The 16,386-nt window shown below is 43.5% G+C and overlaps 1 protein-coding gene across 1 annotated transcript; it reads right to left on the bottom strand.

Annotated features, from left to right (window-relative positions):
* Nucleotides 1–1,994: 1,994 nt before the first annotated feature.
* lzts1 (leucine zipper, putative tumor suppressor 1) lies at nucleotides 1,995–15,168 on the bottom strand. Its single transcript, XM_056419286.1, has 9 exons — nucleotides 15,097–15,168; nucleotides 13,557–13,879; nucleotides 13,342–13,479; nucleotides 11,828–11,975; nucleotides 11,332–11,723; nucleotides 9,795–9,968; nucleotides 7,859–7,990; nucleotides 3,440–3,625; nucleotides 1,995–3,159 (listed from the first exon to the last, which is right to left on the bottom strand). The coding sequence occupies exons 2-9, from the start codon at nucleotides 13,785–13,787 to the stop codon at nucleotides 2,626–2,628; spliced, it is 1,935 nt and encodes a 644-aa protein (XP_056275261.1). The 5' UTR covers nucleotides 13,788–13,879; nucleotides 15,097–15,168; the 3' UTR covers nucleotides 1,995–2,625.
* Between the last annotated feature and the right edge of the window lie 1,218 nt (nucleotides 15,169–16,386).

The raw sequence follows: 16,386 nt of genomic DNA, 5'->3' as shown, positions 1-16,386 counted from the left end.
CTATAGGAGTGTAGTCTGAGGGTGGCCTCCTATAGGAGTGTAGTCTGAGGGCTGTCCTCCTATAGGAGCGTAGTCTGATGGCTGTCCTCCTATAGGAGCGTAGTCTGAGGTTGTCCTCCTATAGGAGCGTAGTCTGAGGCTGTCCTCCCAGGAGCGTAGTCTGAGGGCTGTCCTCCCATAGGAGCGTAGTCTGAGGGTTGTCCTATAGGAGCGTAGTCTGAGAGCTGTCCTCCTATAGGAGCGTAGTCTGAGGGTTGTCCTCCTATAGGAGTGTAGTCTGAGGGTTGTCCTCCCATAGGATAGTAGTCTGAGGGCTGTCCTCCTATAGGAGCGTAGTCTGAGGGTTGTCCTCCTATAGGAGCGTAGTCTGAGGGTTGTCCTCCTATAGGAGCATAGTCTGAGGGCTGTCCTCCTATAGGAGCGTAGTCTGAGGGCTGTCCTCCTATAGGAGCGTAGTCTGAGGGTTGTCCTCCTATAGGAGCGTAGTCTGAGGGTTGTCCTCCTATAGGAGCATAGTCTGAGGGCTGTCCTCCTATAGGAGCGTAATCTGAGGGCTGTCCTCCTATAGGAGCGTAGTCTGAGGGCTGTCCTCCTATAGGAGCAAAAGAGTAGTTTAACAAAGAAACGATACCTCAACATTTTTAGAGCCGCATTAATGTCTTTTGTGGCGTGGTCATGGTGTAATCAATCAAAAGTAATCACCCCTGAACCATTCAAGTGCGAAAATGCAGTTTTAGCAATCATTTAAAGGCAACACAACGCAGATTAATAAATCTGTTGATGTTTGGATCGGACCTTCGTCTTCCTCGGTCAAAAAGAGCCTGAATGAACAATACCGGTTCCTGAGATCAATGTCAAATTCACTTGTTTAGATAAACAGAGCTTTAGTGTAAGAACGAGTAGACTGATGCACCAATTACCCACATTTGATGATTTTTAAATCACCTGTGTTTGACGCCTATAGCATGTCGGTACCCGTCTGTTTCAGTGGGGACTTTTTGTACGAGCGTTTGATTTCATAAATTGAATTCCAGGAATGTTTTTAAACCAGTGCCACGTCGACAACCGTCCTTTTTCTGTTTCCGTATTTGATGACTTCTCTGCACTGAGGACCAGAGTCAGGCTGTGAAACACTTGTCACTCGGTTCCAGCTCCTCGCCTTACACGTCCATTTAGTCTGTGCGCCTCCAAATCTCTCCTGACCTGCTGTGGTAATGGTGGGTAGCTGAGCAATCTCAAGCAGCCTCATTACAGATATTGCCACACATTCTTGACCAGCACACTGTGCATATATTTCTGCCTGATAGTCGATGGGAGCCCCTGAGTATTGAGTGGGTGGAGCAGGTAAACTTTTGCTTCGCAAACTACTTTGCCCTTGTGGGAGGTGGAATAGCTCTAAAATAGCAGAGCCAGATGTCCGGCGCTGCTGCTGGGAGGGAGCTTGTTTGTCTTCAAGTGGAACAGTGCCAGCTAACTCTCAGAAAGTTAGATGTTGGGAGAGAGATATACTGGGAGATCACCCTTTTTCCTTTTGTTTTTCTCTTAACATATTAGTTTTATTGCATCCTGTCCTGCATGGTTTAATCTCTTTCTCTCTTACCAAACCCACACAAAGCAGAAAGTGAATCTCACATTTTGCATTCGCCCTTGGTGTCTGTCAGAGGTGTTCTCTGGTTCCTACTGTATTATGTGCATTTCTGTATCAGGAATGAACAGGTTCATGGCATACGGTTTGCTCAATGCAGCAACACTGTCCGCCGATTCAAAGTCTTCGTAGATTTATTAAATTAGAATCGTTTGACCTCATCCACACGGCAAGTCTGAATTTATAATGGAATATGATGTCAATGATTTATCTGTTCAGTGATGATTATATCACGAGTGGTAATAGGATCTATTATGGCACCTGAATTGAGACATGTATTGGCACTTAATTCATTAATTTGAGTTTAAGTTCATCCAGAGAAAACATACCGATTATATCATAAAAGGTATCAACTGCAGTATAGTGCACATTGTTTACAATGTTCACTGTTGAATTTAATTAAATTGCCTTTTTTTGAACATGTATTTTGAAGAGCAAACCCTTTTACATTGGTGTGGACACACACACACATATGCACATCACATGACCTGTTCATTATGGAGAAACGACAAAGTGATTTAAAACAGCTTTTCATGCACAGCCCCTCTAAGAATGGACGTGTTGGAGCTGACAGGAACACGAATATACATGGAAAGTCCATCAAGGTTCAGGACCCCAAACACACAGATGATACATCACTGCCATGTGCCATGCTGCAAGGGGCAGATGTGAAGCTGCTCTCATGCATAAACCAGCTATCACTGAGCAACTAATAAAGGGTGTTTTAACTCAAAAATGTGTGAATTTTTTAAACTGTGAGCAATCCTGTGAGACACAATGGGAAAAATCTGAATTAAACATTAAATATTTTACTAACAGTGTCAGTGTCCTGGAAACAAAATACACTAGATTATACACATTTGATTAAATAACTCTTGTAAAAAAAACAAACTAATTCGCAGTGAATAATCTCCAGCAGTTATGATATCATAAATATATATGGCGGGGAAAAAAAGTCAAGTGCTGAGTTCACTTTAATCCTAAATCTCTGTTGCGATAACGTCCTCGTACGTTTGGAGCCCTGAGCTGTAGTTCCTCTCCATGCCGAGCTCCGTCCGGCTCTCCAGCTCAGCGGACAGCTCCTTCAGGATGCGCTGCAGGTCCTGGTTCTTCTTGTGCATCTGCAGGTAGTTGATCTGCAGCTGCTTCTGGTACTTGATGACTCTGTCTTTCTCCTTGTTCCACGTCAGTCTCTCCTGCTCAAAGCCGCTAGCCAGCCTCACCTGTGTGTCCTTCTCCTCCCCGAGCTGCTGCTTCAGTCTCTCCACCTCTCTCTGGAGCGGTGCCGTGGCAGTGTGTCCGCTGCCCTCCTCCCCCGGGTCAGAGCCTTGGAGTGGTCTTTCTGAGGCCGGGGTCTGGACTCGGGCCTCGAGTTGTAAACTTTGCTTCAGCCTCCGCTCTGTCGCCGCGGCGATATCCTCTTTCATTCCCCGAATGTCTTCCTCCAGTTTCCTCACTTTCTCTCTCAGGAAATCTGCCTCATTCTTCTTGCGCTGGAGTTCATTTTGGCACACCTTAATAAAAATGGAAAATATTCAGACATTGGCGGCAATTAACAGACTATTTTGCTTACAGCAGCAGTGTCTATTCAAATTCAGACTGTGATTATATAAGTCTGCTAAAACATGAACATTGAAAACAGTCTGAAGGTCACAGTTGAGTGTCGCACTAGCGCGTAATAGCAGGTACTCAAAGTGCTTTCATCTTATTAGCACTCTGTGTCTATTTTATTCACACGTCCTTCTTTGAATGCCATGCTGGAATTAATTGCCGTTGAATCACCAGCAGACGAACCTCGACCTCGATGGTGCGAGAGCGCAGTTTGTCATCACTTTGTCTCTCGAGTATCTCCATCTTGGCTTTGTTCTCCTTCAGTGACGCTCGGAGGCAGACGATCTCGTTTAGCTTGTGGTTGACGTCTGCCTGGCAGTCTCTCAGTTGCTGCTTCCACAAAGAGATCTCCCCTGTTTTCTGGCACACCTGCAGAGACAATTATAAGAGCCAAATACACGATTTCATTTGTTATAATAATTTAGTTTTAAAAGATTTAAAAAGGTAACTGAATATAAATCCTTTTCATTATGATTTGAAAGAATGTTTAGTTTAACATATATCATTTAGTATTGTATTTAAAAGTTGAATAACTCGTCAGAATGCAGGCTCCCAATCGGGTGACGTCACGTCATTATAACACCTGCGTGTTGGACTGTCAGGGCTGATTTGAGTTCAAAGATGTTAGAAGCAACATCGTTTTTTTGACCGTGTGAACATCTAAGTTTTTTAGTAAACTTCATTTTGTATGAAAGAACTACTTGTGTCACTCGCGTGTCAATTAATAGCTTTTAAGACTGATCTCAAAGGTGTGGTACAGAAGAACCAGAATTAGACGGAGTGCCACTACAATGAAGATAAACCAATCAGAGTACTAATGTGATATACACTACCGTTCAAAAGTTTGGGATCACTTAGAAATGTCCTTATTTTTCAAAGAAAAGCATTGTTTTTTTCAATGAAGATAACATTAAATCAATCAGAAATACACTCTATACATTGTTAATGTGGTAAATGACTATTCTAGGTGGAAACGTCTGGTTTCTAATGAAATATCTCCAGAGGTGTATAGAGGCCCATTTCCATCAACGATCACTCCAGTGTTCTAATGGTACATTGTGTTTGCTAATCGCCTTAGAAGACTAATGGATGATTAGAAAACCCTTGAAAACTAATGGTTGAAACCAAACTAAAGATAAAAAATGATGAAAATCCTGAGCAAAGGCGAAGCCCTTAATTTATATGATCAATGCAACCCTGTGATCCTCCTGGATGGATTGCATTGATCTGCATTTGTCTTGGTGATGACTTGCCACTAAATTTATCTTGATCCTATCTTTCACTTGATCTTTAAGAAAGCAAATCTCAAGGACTTCTTTCTTTCATCTCGTAATATTTCAATCATTCAAAAATATCTTAAAAAAAAGAGAAAAAAAAGACAAATCAGTCACATTTCGAAGATTCACTACTCAGCAACTCCTTACCCAACTCCTCCTTTTAGCATCTCTTATCCTCCCTTGAGGCTGTCGCTCTGGAGCAGGTCATGCAGCTCACTAAGTGCAAACTATCACATCAAGACTCACTATCAAGCTGCTCTGCACCTCCTGCTAAACTCATCAAAAATCTTTTTCACTTTAAAATTCTAAAATATTCTAACAAACTTGAAATTTTCTCTTATCTTAGCTTATGATCGTCCAAGCCCAACTACATATTGCCCCACTCACCTCGTGCTCAAACGCTAGTCTTACTAGTCTTAAAAGAGTCTTAAAAAGACCAAAGTAGGATGCAGGCCAGAGCTTTATGCCTCCTCCTTTACACTTCCAACTTCCAATTTCAAGACAGGAGGGAGGACAAGTCACCTGAGAAGAACAGACTGAAGACCTTCCTCTTTGACAGAGCTGCTCCTAGGGGCTGAATCAGGGCTTGCCTGCTCCATATGCTGCTATATATATATAGCTGCTATAGCTGTTGAGGGGCGTTGATAGCTTTATCTCCTCTTTTTCTCTCCTTTTCTCTCCTTTTTCTACTTTTTCATCTCTCTCTCTAAACTCTGCTCTCTCCTTCTTGAGAAGTCGCGTCTCTTTTTGCGTCTCATGGTGACCCCCTATGAGACAGCATAGATCCTATCTGCCTGATGTGTCTCCTGGGTGATGAATTCCTGCTCATGACTACGCCACTGTCTGTTGAGACTCCGCCCTCCTCCCCCCCACGCCATCTGCCTGATGGATCAGGATCCATCCAGGAATCCATACCATATGAACTATGAACTATCTATTCATCTCATTGTCATTATTTATAATGTTAACTCTATCTCTCTGTCCTTTACATTACATCTATTGCATCTGTCCATCCTGGAGAGGATCCTCCTCTATTCTCTCTCCTCCTTTTTTCCCTTTTTTCCCCTGAAAGGGTTATTTGGGAGTTTTCCTGGTCCGAGGTTTTGGGGCAGCAGATGTCTATGTACAGATTGTAAAGCACTCCGAGACAAATTTGTAATTTGTGAAATTGGGCTATACAAATAAACTGAATTGAATTGAAAAATTGAAAACCCTTGTGCAATTATGTTAGCACAGCTGAAAACAGTTATGCTGGAGATATAAGCTATCCTAGGCCTTCCTTTGAGCTAGTTGATTATCTGGAGCATCACATTTGTGGGTTCGATAAGACTCTCAAAATGGCCAGAAAAAAAGAACTTTCATGTGAAACTCGCCAGTCTATTCTTGTTCTTAGAAATGAAGGCTATTCCATGCGAGAAATTGCAAAGAAACTGAAAATTTCCTCCAGCGGTGTGTACTACTCCCTTCAGAGAACAGCACCAACGGGCTCTAACCAGAGCAGAAAGAGAAGTGGGAGGCCCCGGTGCACACCTCAGCAAGAAGACAAGTACATTAGAGTCTCTAGTTTGAGAAATAGACGCCTCACAGGTCCTCAACTGGCAGCTTCTTTAAATGGTACCCAAAACGCCAGTGTCAACGTCGACAGTGAAGAGGCGACTCCGGGATGCTGGCCTTCTAGGCAGAGTGGCAAAGAAAAGCCATATCTGAGACTGGCCAATAAAAGAAAAGATTGGTATGGGCAAAAGAACACAGGCATTGGACAGAGGAAGATTGGAAAAAGGTGTTCTGGACAAATGAATCCAAGTTTGAGGTGTTTGGATCACACAGAAGAACATTTGTGAGACGAGAACAGGTGAAAAGATGCTGGAAGAGTGCCTGACACCATCTGTCAAGCATGGTGGAGGTCATGTGATGGTCTGGGGCTGCTTTGGTGCTGGTAAAGTGGGAGATTTGTACCAGGTAAAAGGGATTTTAAATAAGGAAGGCTATCACTCCATTTTGCAACGCCATGCCATACCCTGTGGGCAGCGCTTGATTGGAGCCAATTTCCTCCTCCAACAGGACAATGACCCAAAGCACACCTCCACATTGTGCAAGAACTATTGAGGGAAGAAGCAGGCAGCTTGCTGTCTGTAATGGAGTGGCCAGCACAGTCACCAGATCTCAACCCCATTGAGCTGTTGTGGGAGCAGCTTGACCGTATGGTCCGCAAGAAGTGCCCATCAAGCCAATCCAACTTGTGGAGGTGCTTCAGGAAGCGTGGGGTTACATTTCAACAGATTACCTCAACAAATTAACAGCTAGAATGCCAAAGGTCTGCAATGCTGTAATTGCTGCAAAAGGAGCATTCTTTGACGAAAGCAAAGTTTGAAGAAAAAAATTAATACTTCAAATACAAATCATTGTTTCTAACCTTGTCAATGTCTTGACTATATTTTCTATACATTTTGCAACTCATTTGATAAATAAAAGTGTGAGTTTTCATGGAAAACACAAAATTGTCTGGGTGATCCCAAACTTTTGAACGGTAGTGTACCTCACACTGGCAGTTATAGGAAACATCTACCAATAATCTACTGTTAATTATGTGCAAGTCTTCATATACTGGACATTTTTACGATTTAGGATTTTGTGCATTCCCATAATGACTGCAGCACAGTGACTGAGGTGCAGAATATCTGGTCATTAATGACATGAAGGACAGTAAGTATTCGTATATATGTACACTATCATATGACAATAGAATGCATGGAGAACACTTTCACATTTTCACCTTGTTCCAAAAGCAAGTTAAAGATTTAAATAACTGAAGCAATCTGCATGCTATAAACACAACATGGACATATTACCAGCATATACATGATTACACAAAGGCCACATTTAGACCCAGCAGACACAGATCTAATAGTTGTTTGTTTGCAGCAAAATAGCTGCAAACGGGTGTGATGAGAATGGCGGTACTGAACCCAAACAGTCAAGCTGCGGGCCATAAAACCCAAACTGAGCTGAACGATCCTAAAAAGCTCCATTGGGTTGAGGAGAGCTCCAGAGTGGGTGATCATCCTCTGCAGGTTCCTCTCTCTGAGTGGTCTCTTTCACATCACACACAGTCATTTCAACCGTTGGCTATATACAGAATCTATTTTTAAAGGATTTCTGACTGTGTTATGACTGATTTCGGTTTCTTATTACACACACTTTTGTGTCCAGGGATAGAAGAGCATTATGTTCCCACACCTCCCCAGCAGCTTTCAAGGTTGTGTCAGATTGCATTGTACGCTGCAAGGTTTCAAACCCAACTGAGACCACTCGACTCATGACTCGCCTCCCATTGCGTTTCCTCCAGGGTCGGCGCGAGCTGCGTGCTCTCCGTCGCACACGACCTCAGTCTGAGCTCCATGAGATCCTTCTCTTGGGTCAGCTTTGAGACATCCTCCTGGAGCCTCTCCTTCTCTGCCTGTATCAAAGTGAATTTATATTTGTACTTATTTAGATGTGGAATGGATGTGCTTCTGATAATGCTTTTATTCTGAAATGAAATGAAAGTGAAATACTGTTTCTTAACCCTCCTGTTACCTTTCGGGTCAATTTGACCCCATTCAATGTTTAATGTCGGTGTTCCTTGGGGTCAATTTGACCCGAGGCCGTTTTCCACTGTCAAACATATAAGAAATATCAACTTTTTTATATATTTAAAGGGCTATTTAGGTAGTCAACAAACAAACATAAAGTACCTCACACTTAAACTTGGGAAACAATATTAATTCTAATAATTTTCTGGAGGTTTTAATTGCTGGGGTCAAATTGACCCCAAGGGTAAAATATGTTAGTAAATGTAAAGGGGAAATTCACCACCTTTTGTTTCCCGTCGGCGGTGATGCTACATGTAGTCGATTAAAGCAATAATGTCCTCACTGCGTGACATAATGACCCAGAAAGCTGAGTTTGCAGCATCGATATCTGTTGTTCTTCCTGAATCCAGCAATGTCATTTGATGTGAAAGTGACAACGTTTTATGTGCAAGTATTGCAGGCTCTTTCAGCATGGGGATGTCGTCTTCGCTTCCTGGAAGCACACGCTCTAGATAGGGCTCAAAATAACAACGTCCTCGTTCTCTACTCTAGTGTTGCAAACTATTTATCCACCAAAATACGGGTGCAGAGGATGTTCTGAACGAGGAGACATTTTACAGTGTTTTGGCTGACTGGGATATTCAGACGTATTCAGGGCTCTCAAGTTTTGAAGACAGGCAAGAGTGACATTTCCATCAGCTATTGTGTAGCCCATATCTTTTTTTTGATTGGCTGATAAGTGGCTCCTCACAGCAGAACTCCAGGGGAGCGCTTGATTCCTCCACGGTGAGGGCAGCGCGGCCAGCTCATGTTTGCGCGCTGCGGCACATTAAAACATTAAATAGCCGAGAGTTTTTTTCAGCGTGAGAAATACGATGTGTGGCGGGAGTGCGTGAGTTAAGACCGACATGCGTGAGTCTCACGCTCAATGCGTGACACTTGAGAGCCCTGCATATTCATTCAAGTCGGAGAACACGGCCTCTAGCCGTGCAAGATGGCCGACGGGAACCTTCCGGGCCTCGGGAGCGTGTGCTCCATGCGTCCAGGCGCACTGCCTGCACAGAACGCTCCTCCAGTCGATGCGGCATGCGTTGATGGATGTTTTGCTTCAATCGTCTACACTGGCCATATGCAGTCAGGTCCATAAATATTTGGACATTTGCACAATTTTCATCATTTCGGCTCTGTACACCACCACAGTGGATTTTGAATGAAACAATCACGATGTGCTTTAAGTGCAGACGTTCAGCTTTAATCTGAGGGTCTTTACATCACATCAGGTGAACACCTTTTATATGTGGACCCTCCTTTTTATGGGACCAAAAGTAATTGGACAAGCTAACATAATCATCAATGTAATTGTAATTTTAATACTTGGTTGCAAATCCTTTGCAGTCAATGACATGAAGTCTGGAGCCCAGAGCGTCACCAGAGGCTGGTTTCATCCCTGGTGACGCTCTGCCAGGCCTCTACTGCCACTGTCTTCACTTCCTGATGCTTCTTGGGGCATTTCCCCTTCAGTTCGGTCTTCAGCAAGTGAAATGCAGCTCCATTGGATTCAGGCCATGTGATTGACTTGGCCCTTGCAGAACATTACACTTCTTTGCCTTAAAAAGCTCTTTGGTTGGTGGGATGAAGATGAACCAGAAATCAGGTGGACAAGAAACAGAAAAGAGGAGGCGTGCTGACCTGGAGCTGGCTGACCTGCAGCTGGAGGGCCTCCTGGGTTTTTGCAGCCATGTGGGACACTTGCCGTAGCTTGGTGGAGCAGCGCTGCTTCAGCCCCTCCATGTCCTCCGCACAGTACCTCTGTCTTTCCTCAAACAGCTGGCACGTGTCTGCTTCCTTGTCCTCAAAACCTACCTATTGTAAGACCAAGACATCTCATTACAGTCTAACTCGTGATACCAGGCACTGATCTTGATTAACCCTCCTACAGGCGTTCGCTTACATGGTCGAATTTTCCCCGGTTAAGAATTTGACCAAGCATGAATAATCAAAAAAGTGATCAGAAAACAAAAAACATTCTAAAACTTATAGTTACTATCAATAACAACGTTATAGTGGAATAACAATGTTTTTAGTTGGAGATCAATTAAGTCATTTGCCCTCCATAGATCAGAGTAGAGCAAATACCGTTTTTAACTTTTTAACAGAAACATTGAACCAAACTAAATCTAAATTACATTGAAAAAAATCTACATATTTTTCTCCTAAATATTATTTTTTCTTTTAAAATTTTTTTTTCATGGGGTGATGTAGATTTTTTTAGATAGAGATGAGTGCTGTTCCAGATATGAATGACCACGCCCAAAGGGTCACAAGCCAAGTAAAATTCAAAGTAATTGAAAAAAGAAAACATTAGTGATGTTTATTTTTAGTGTTAAAGTTATGTTTATATGATAAAGAGATAACCAAAACCAGCACACAGTATATCTCTTGGTGCAGTCATGTATATGCTGAGTGTGTTGTAGGACTGTATGTATGTGCAGTGTTTATGTTTGATCTTGTTGACCGTGGTGGTGGGTTTTCACGCGAGGAGCTGCAAGGGAAATAAATCAAAATAGTTTCTGTATTTGTCTTTCTTTACAGGTTAGCAGAAAAGAGAGAGTGTGTGGAGAGGATGGGAGGAGACAGGGGTGTGTGTGTCTCTCCCAGTCCAGACCAGAAAGTATATAAGTAGTATACTACATATTATTTATTAGTATGAGATTAGAAAAAAAACTCAAGATATGTGTCCCATGTGTCCAAAAAAAAAGTTGTTAGAGAAAATTGGAGAGATGATAATATTGGTCTGTAAAGTGTGTGTGTGTTGGTGTTGTGTGTGTGTCCTGTGTGTGTGTGTGTGTGTGTTGTTGGGTGTGTGTGTTGAAACTTGGTGGGAGGAGGGAGTAAGAAGACTTCCTTCCATTACAAGAAAAGAAATAGAAAGAAATACTGACTGTGACTTGACTTTAGCCTTTTTAGCCCAAGCCAACTCAAATTGACCCATCATGGAACATCATCTCTGTGCTTAGCAACCAAAAGGGCAAATAATTAGTATTTTTTTTTTTTTTTTTTGATTTTGATTACACTAAATAAGCAGAGAAGTTTTATAGTTAAAAAGAAAAGTACTTAGAAGTATTTTTCTTAGAAAACTTTGAAGCAGGTCAATTTGTTGCCAATAACATAACAGGAGAGTTAGAAGAACTGCTGGAGTTTGTATAGCAAAGTGCCAGCTTGATACCTGTAGCTCCTGCAGTCCACTCTCTCTCTCCAGCAGCCTTTGTTCCAGGAGTTCAATTAGAGACTCATCCGGAGTAATGGGCGACCGAATCCCTCCTGCAGTTTCAGAGAGAGCGTTCGGCTCCTCTGAGGAAAGCGGGGAGCCGGCGTCCCCATTAGCCTTCGATGCCAACCCTCCGCAGTTTAAACCAGCCCTGTACCTACAGTCAGGGTTAATGCCATTCCCGTTGACCCGTGGAGGTAAATTGGGTTGTACTCCCTTGCTGAGGCTGTTTGCAGAAGCTGAGCTGCCATCACTGTGACTGACAGGGCCCGTGGAAGCACTTAGGCTGCCGCTGGTGCTGTGGGTGGGCAGGCTAGACATAGAGTTACGTCCTGAGTCTGAGAGAGTGCCTAAAAGAAAAAGAGACAGCGTTTTTATTTTAGTGTAATCGGTAGTTCAACATGAATACTATAATTTTGAGGTAACAGTTTATCAATGTGATATGGGTAAAGACCTGAGGTGTCTTGCTTGTGTCTGCTCTTTGCTTTCTCCAGAGGACAAAGGATGTCCAGGTTGTTGTGGCCTGTCTCTGTGGAGGATGCACTCTTGGAAATCACAGGCTTGAAGGCAGTGGAACGGACCAATGACTTCTCAGCAGAGGTCTAGAAGAGCGAAATGACACACAGTCAGCGGCGCTCCTCTCCATTTGTGATCGTATATGCGGTGGCTCCTCTTGGCTTATACTGAGAGAGCAAAAGATGAGTCACGTTCTGAAACTTGAAAATCACAATGACTGGCTCTCACAAAGACACATATTGTCACATGGTGGAAGGCGGTACAAATGTAAAGGATATATTTAGTTTCTTATCAAGTATTTTTCACATGAGAAATAGAACCACTGAAGCGTGCAGGATTGCTTCATTACAAGTTGGCAGTTTTTAAAGCCTGTAGTTGCAAGTAAAATTCACTGGACTGTCATAAAAGAGAAAACTCATTTGAAAGATGAATTTATACTCCCCATGCCCCATCTGTGCTGTCCAAGAGCGTCACAAGCAGTCCCATATCTCCCCTCCTCTCCTCCCCTCTGCAGCCAACATCTCTCCCCTATGTGCTGTCGGGGCGAAGATGAATAGCCCTTCTCTGTGATATTAATAATATGAGCTGCTGAAGTGTAAGGGGTAAAGCTTGTGAGCTCAGCATTCTTTCTCACTGACTTCATGACTGGGATGCCTTTCCTTATTTTTCTCTCTTTTACTATCTATCCTCAAACTACCGTTGGCCCCCAATCTCTCTCTTTCTCTCTCTCTCATTTCTCTCTCTTATTCTCTGCTCTATATCTAATAAAACTGCTTCCTATTCTTTCTCAGCCTCCTGCCCCTGAGGAATAAAGACCTATTGAAGGAGACTCGATTTGCCTTTGTATTCTTAGCACAGCAATGACTTCACTGAGAAGATCAAGGCATTCTTTCGTCATTAATCTGGGTCGGGGGTGATTAATAAGCTGGGAAGGTTCAACACAGGTTGTGAGGATTGGCTGATACCAATTAAACTACCTGCGGTGCACGTTTTATCCTCAACTCTGCCGTGAGGTTTTCAAAATATTTTGCAGTTTTGCCTCCAAATGGTTGTAAGAATAACCATAGCAACTGTTCCAGTCGAGTAAATCACAGCTAAGCTAAATTTGACGAGGCAATGAAAACGGACACAGCGTCGTAATCTCAGTTAATGTCTGATATGTCTCTGAAGTTTTGTTTTTGTACAGTATAAACAGATATGAGGGTTGCTGATAGGTGCATTTTGTGACTTTGCACAGAGCCATGCTAGCTGTTTCCCCCTGTTTCCAGTGTTTATGCTAAGCTAAGCTAACCCTCTGCTGCACAAATGTAAATTTGCCATTAATCTTCTCATCTAAGACGTGGCGAGATAGCAAATATAGATATATCCCAAACATGCTGTGCTATTCCTTGACATTCTAATGGTGCCATTTCGGTGAAGGATGAGAGAGGAAACAATCGACATGTTGCTCACCCTGTGAGTCATTTTTCTTGACATGAGCAGCAGTTTGGGTTGCAGCCGCCCATCTGATTCCCCATCTCTGTTCTTTTCACTTGATTGATCTTCCATTGATGCTCCTCTATGGTACACTGGCCTCGGTTTATGGCTCACCTTAGAGTAACAGGATAAACATGTTATGCTTTGTCACAAACCAAGTTGACAGTTTTAATGTACCTGATGGCACATACTTTGATGTAGAAGAAATCTTCACTTCGACCTGACCGGGAGTACGACAGGCCTTTGGAGGGCTGAGAAGTAGACGAGGAGCCCTGCGTGAATCCACACTTCAGTAACTCGTCTAGGCTGCAACCTCCACTCGTTCTAGGGGGACTTATTCCCTTTTTCGACCTGTGCTCAGATGCCTTGCAGTGTTTGCTGCTGAGGCTGTTGCCGTTGACAAGGCTGCTGACACTGCCCATGGTCCTGCAGGCATAGGTGAGGGGAGGGTGTGGCTGAAGTCCAGGAGGTAATGCTACACAGAGGCGAAGGCAAGAAAAGACAAAGGTTCCATCTGCAAGGCAAGAAAGGGATAATTCAATTAGATTTTGATTCTTAAACTAAAGATGTTGTTCATGAAAGGACAACACCATGTCACCGTTTCATCTGATGCTGTTTTAGTGTTTAACGTTCTATATTATTTTCTGTTCAGTGCAGATATGCAGTGTTGAAGCAGGTGTGTTCACATTTGCAAAACAAACAACGTGAACCACGTCCATCTTGGCACTCTGCCTGGCCGTGTGTGTCTGGATTGATGGTTGTGCCGTTGGATTGGACAAATAACCCTTCTGGTGGCCTTCCTCTAAACAAACTGGCAATTGGGCTACTTACAGACGACTCAGCACTGGGCTGAGGCTGCCATCTGAATAACACCATACAAACATTTGGGATTTGCTATTTTGAAGTTGAACATACATATTTACTTTTATTCATGTGATTTGCTCGAATGATGAAATAACGATTGGCTTAAGCACAGAGAACACAACTGGATTTATGTTGTTAACATTCTCTTATAATACGAGGCCATTTATCCACAGAGGGACTATAGTGGTGCGCTCTATTTTCTCTCCCCACTCCTTTTTTTAAGGAGACCCAAACCCCAGATGCTGCTCGGCATGATCTCCAACCCACAGGGGAAAAGTAGTGACTCTGAAACGAGGGGCTCCGTGTTGGCTGATCAGGCCCGTGGGCTCCCCTGACCAGCTGATCCTCAGCCTTTAAGCATTTTATAATGTCCACACCAACAAAGCATGAGACTAATGGCCTGCCATAAGTCTCATATTGGTGTGCATTGCATTTGGCTTGAGGCAAATTCATGATCATTGGTTGCATGGTGGTGTTTGTAAGCATAGAGCCGTATTAACGTGAATATAGGAAGAGGAAAGATAACCCCGATTGCAAGAGTCGAACAGCCAGTTAAAAGTCTTCCAACAGAGCTTCAGTTTTCAGTTCTTCTGTTTCCTTCGTAATGAAATTCAAAACATATTCTAGAAAGTAAACAGCCACTGAAAATGTTGAGTTATGTTATTGCTGATGTGAAATGGGTACCTATAAGCAATCCCCCAGTCTGTGCTAGTGATGTAAATGTCTCTGTCAGCCTGTGACTGACTCTATTCCACTGTGCGTGTCTTCCGCTAAATCTAAACTCCAGTGAAGGCACTATCACTCTCAGATATTAGCATCCAGCCTCTGACATGGGACTGAAGTAATGAAACAATAGATTGTACTTACTGCCAGGTCAATCTAAGCATCCATCTTTAGCAAGGCCCCCTACAGAGTCATCTATCCAGTCCTGGAGAAATTGAACAGGCATGCAGATACGTGTGTACGTCTGCGTGTGCGCCCTCGAATGAACCAGCAGCGAATGCAAACCTCACACTATCCCCACGGCCAGGAGGGTCTGCTAACTGTTCTGTGGAGGGGGGTGGGTCCTGCTAGTCGGCCCGTACCCAGCTTTGCATTGTAACTGACACACACACACACATGGAAAGTCAACTCCCGTGTGTGTGGGTGTGTTTTGGGACCTCCTGCTCCCCCCGAGGGAGCCAGTGTACAACATGTGCTCCCATAGAACTGGCGTGTGCCGCTAAAGTGATTAACTCCCAGCCTTCACAAAAGATCTTTCACACCCCCTGTAGACCCCCCTCTTCTCCCCACTATCACCCTCAGACACCCTCCGCTTGTGCATCGACTTACTGTGTAATAACCATTCATCCTCTCCCTCCTCCCCCCGCCCTCCCTCCTTCCATCGGTCCCTCCCTCCATCCCTCCGTCCCACTCGGTGCCCTGCACCCACCCTGAACAAACAACACTTCATGTGAAGGAGAAAAAAAGACGCTTGCCCTCTCTCTTTCCACTCTTCGTCTGCTGAAGTGTGCCGCTCTTTGTGTCGACTCTTGTGCGCCGGTTGATTGTATTCTCCCTAAACTGCCCAGGACCGTATTTTAGTGTTAAATAAATGACAAGTCCTTACAATGAGAAGGCTGGAGAGCTTCAGTTTTTATAGGGATTTACCACCTCCCTGCCTTTATGCTGTGTGTCAGACATACACGCACAGACTTACTCTCTCTCACACACACACCTTGACACATCCACACAAACAACACACACTTGTACACAGTCTCTCGAAGGCAGTCGAGCATTTATCAACCCACAGGGTACATGACAAAACACCTTGTGGATGAAATACAATCACACATTACGACAGGAAAATATACACGGTAGTGTGTTCCAAATGAACAACCCACAACAGAAGAGATATGGCCCCTGAGCTGCGGCTGACGAAACAGGTGTAAATCCTAGACCCCATTTTAGTCACGAGTAAAGGTATACTCTCTCAGAATGTGAAGAACACAGACAGCTTTACCACACATCGATACCGACTGAACAGAACTGATCCATTGACGTCATACAGAAATCAAAAAAGAGATATGTTTGTTTTAATATAACTAAGAGGAATCACTAAGCAGCTTGACCCTATCCGGTTGTCTTAACTATAACTGTTTTAATGTGTTGTACGGC

Source organism: Pseudoliparis swirei, chromosome 7 (assembly GCF_029220125.1).
Source record: "Pseudoliparis swirei isolate HS2019 ecotype Mariana Trench chromosome 7, NWPU_hadal_v1, whole genome shotgun sequence".
In the NCBI taxonomy this organism is placed as follows: domain Eukaryota; kingdom Metazoa; phylum Chordata; class Actinopteri; order Perciformes; family Liparidae; genus Pseudoliparis; species Pseudoliparis swirei.
The sequence above is the reverse complement of the archived record's forward strand: the minus strand, read 5'-3'. Positions and strand labels throughout refer to the sequence as shown.

Excerpts from the sequence above, each read along its gene's own strand:
- lzts1 (XM_056419286.1), bottom strand. The coding sequence starts at position 13,787 with ATGGGCAGTGTCAGCAGCCTTGTCAACGGCAACAGCCTCAGCAGCAAA. Across the intron at positions 11,976-13,341 it reads CAAGAAAAATGACTCACAGG|ACCTCTGCTGAGAAGTCATT; the intron begins GTGAGCAACATG and ends TCGCTCTTCTAG. Across the intron at positions 9,969-11,331 it reads GTGGACTGCAGGAGCTACAG|GTAGGTTTTGAGGACAAGGA; the intron begins GTATCAAGCTGG and ends GTCTTACAATAG.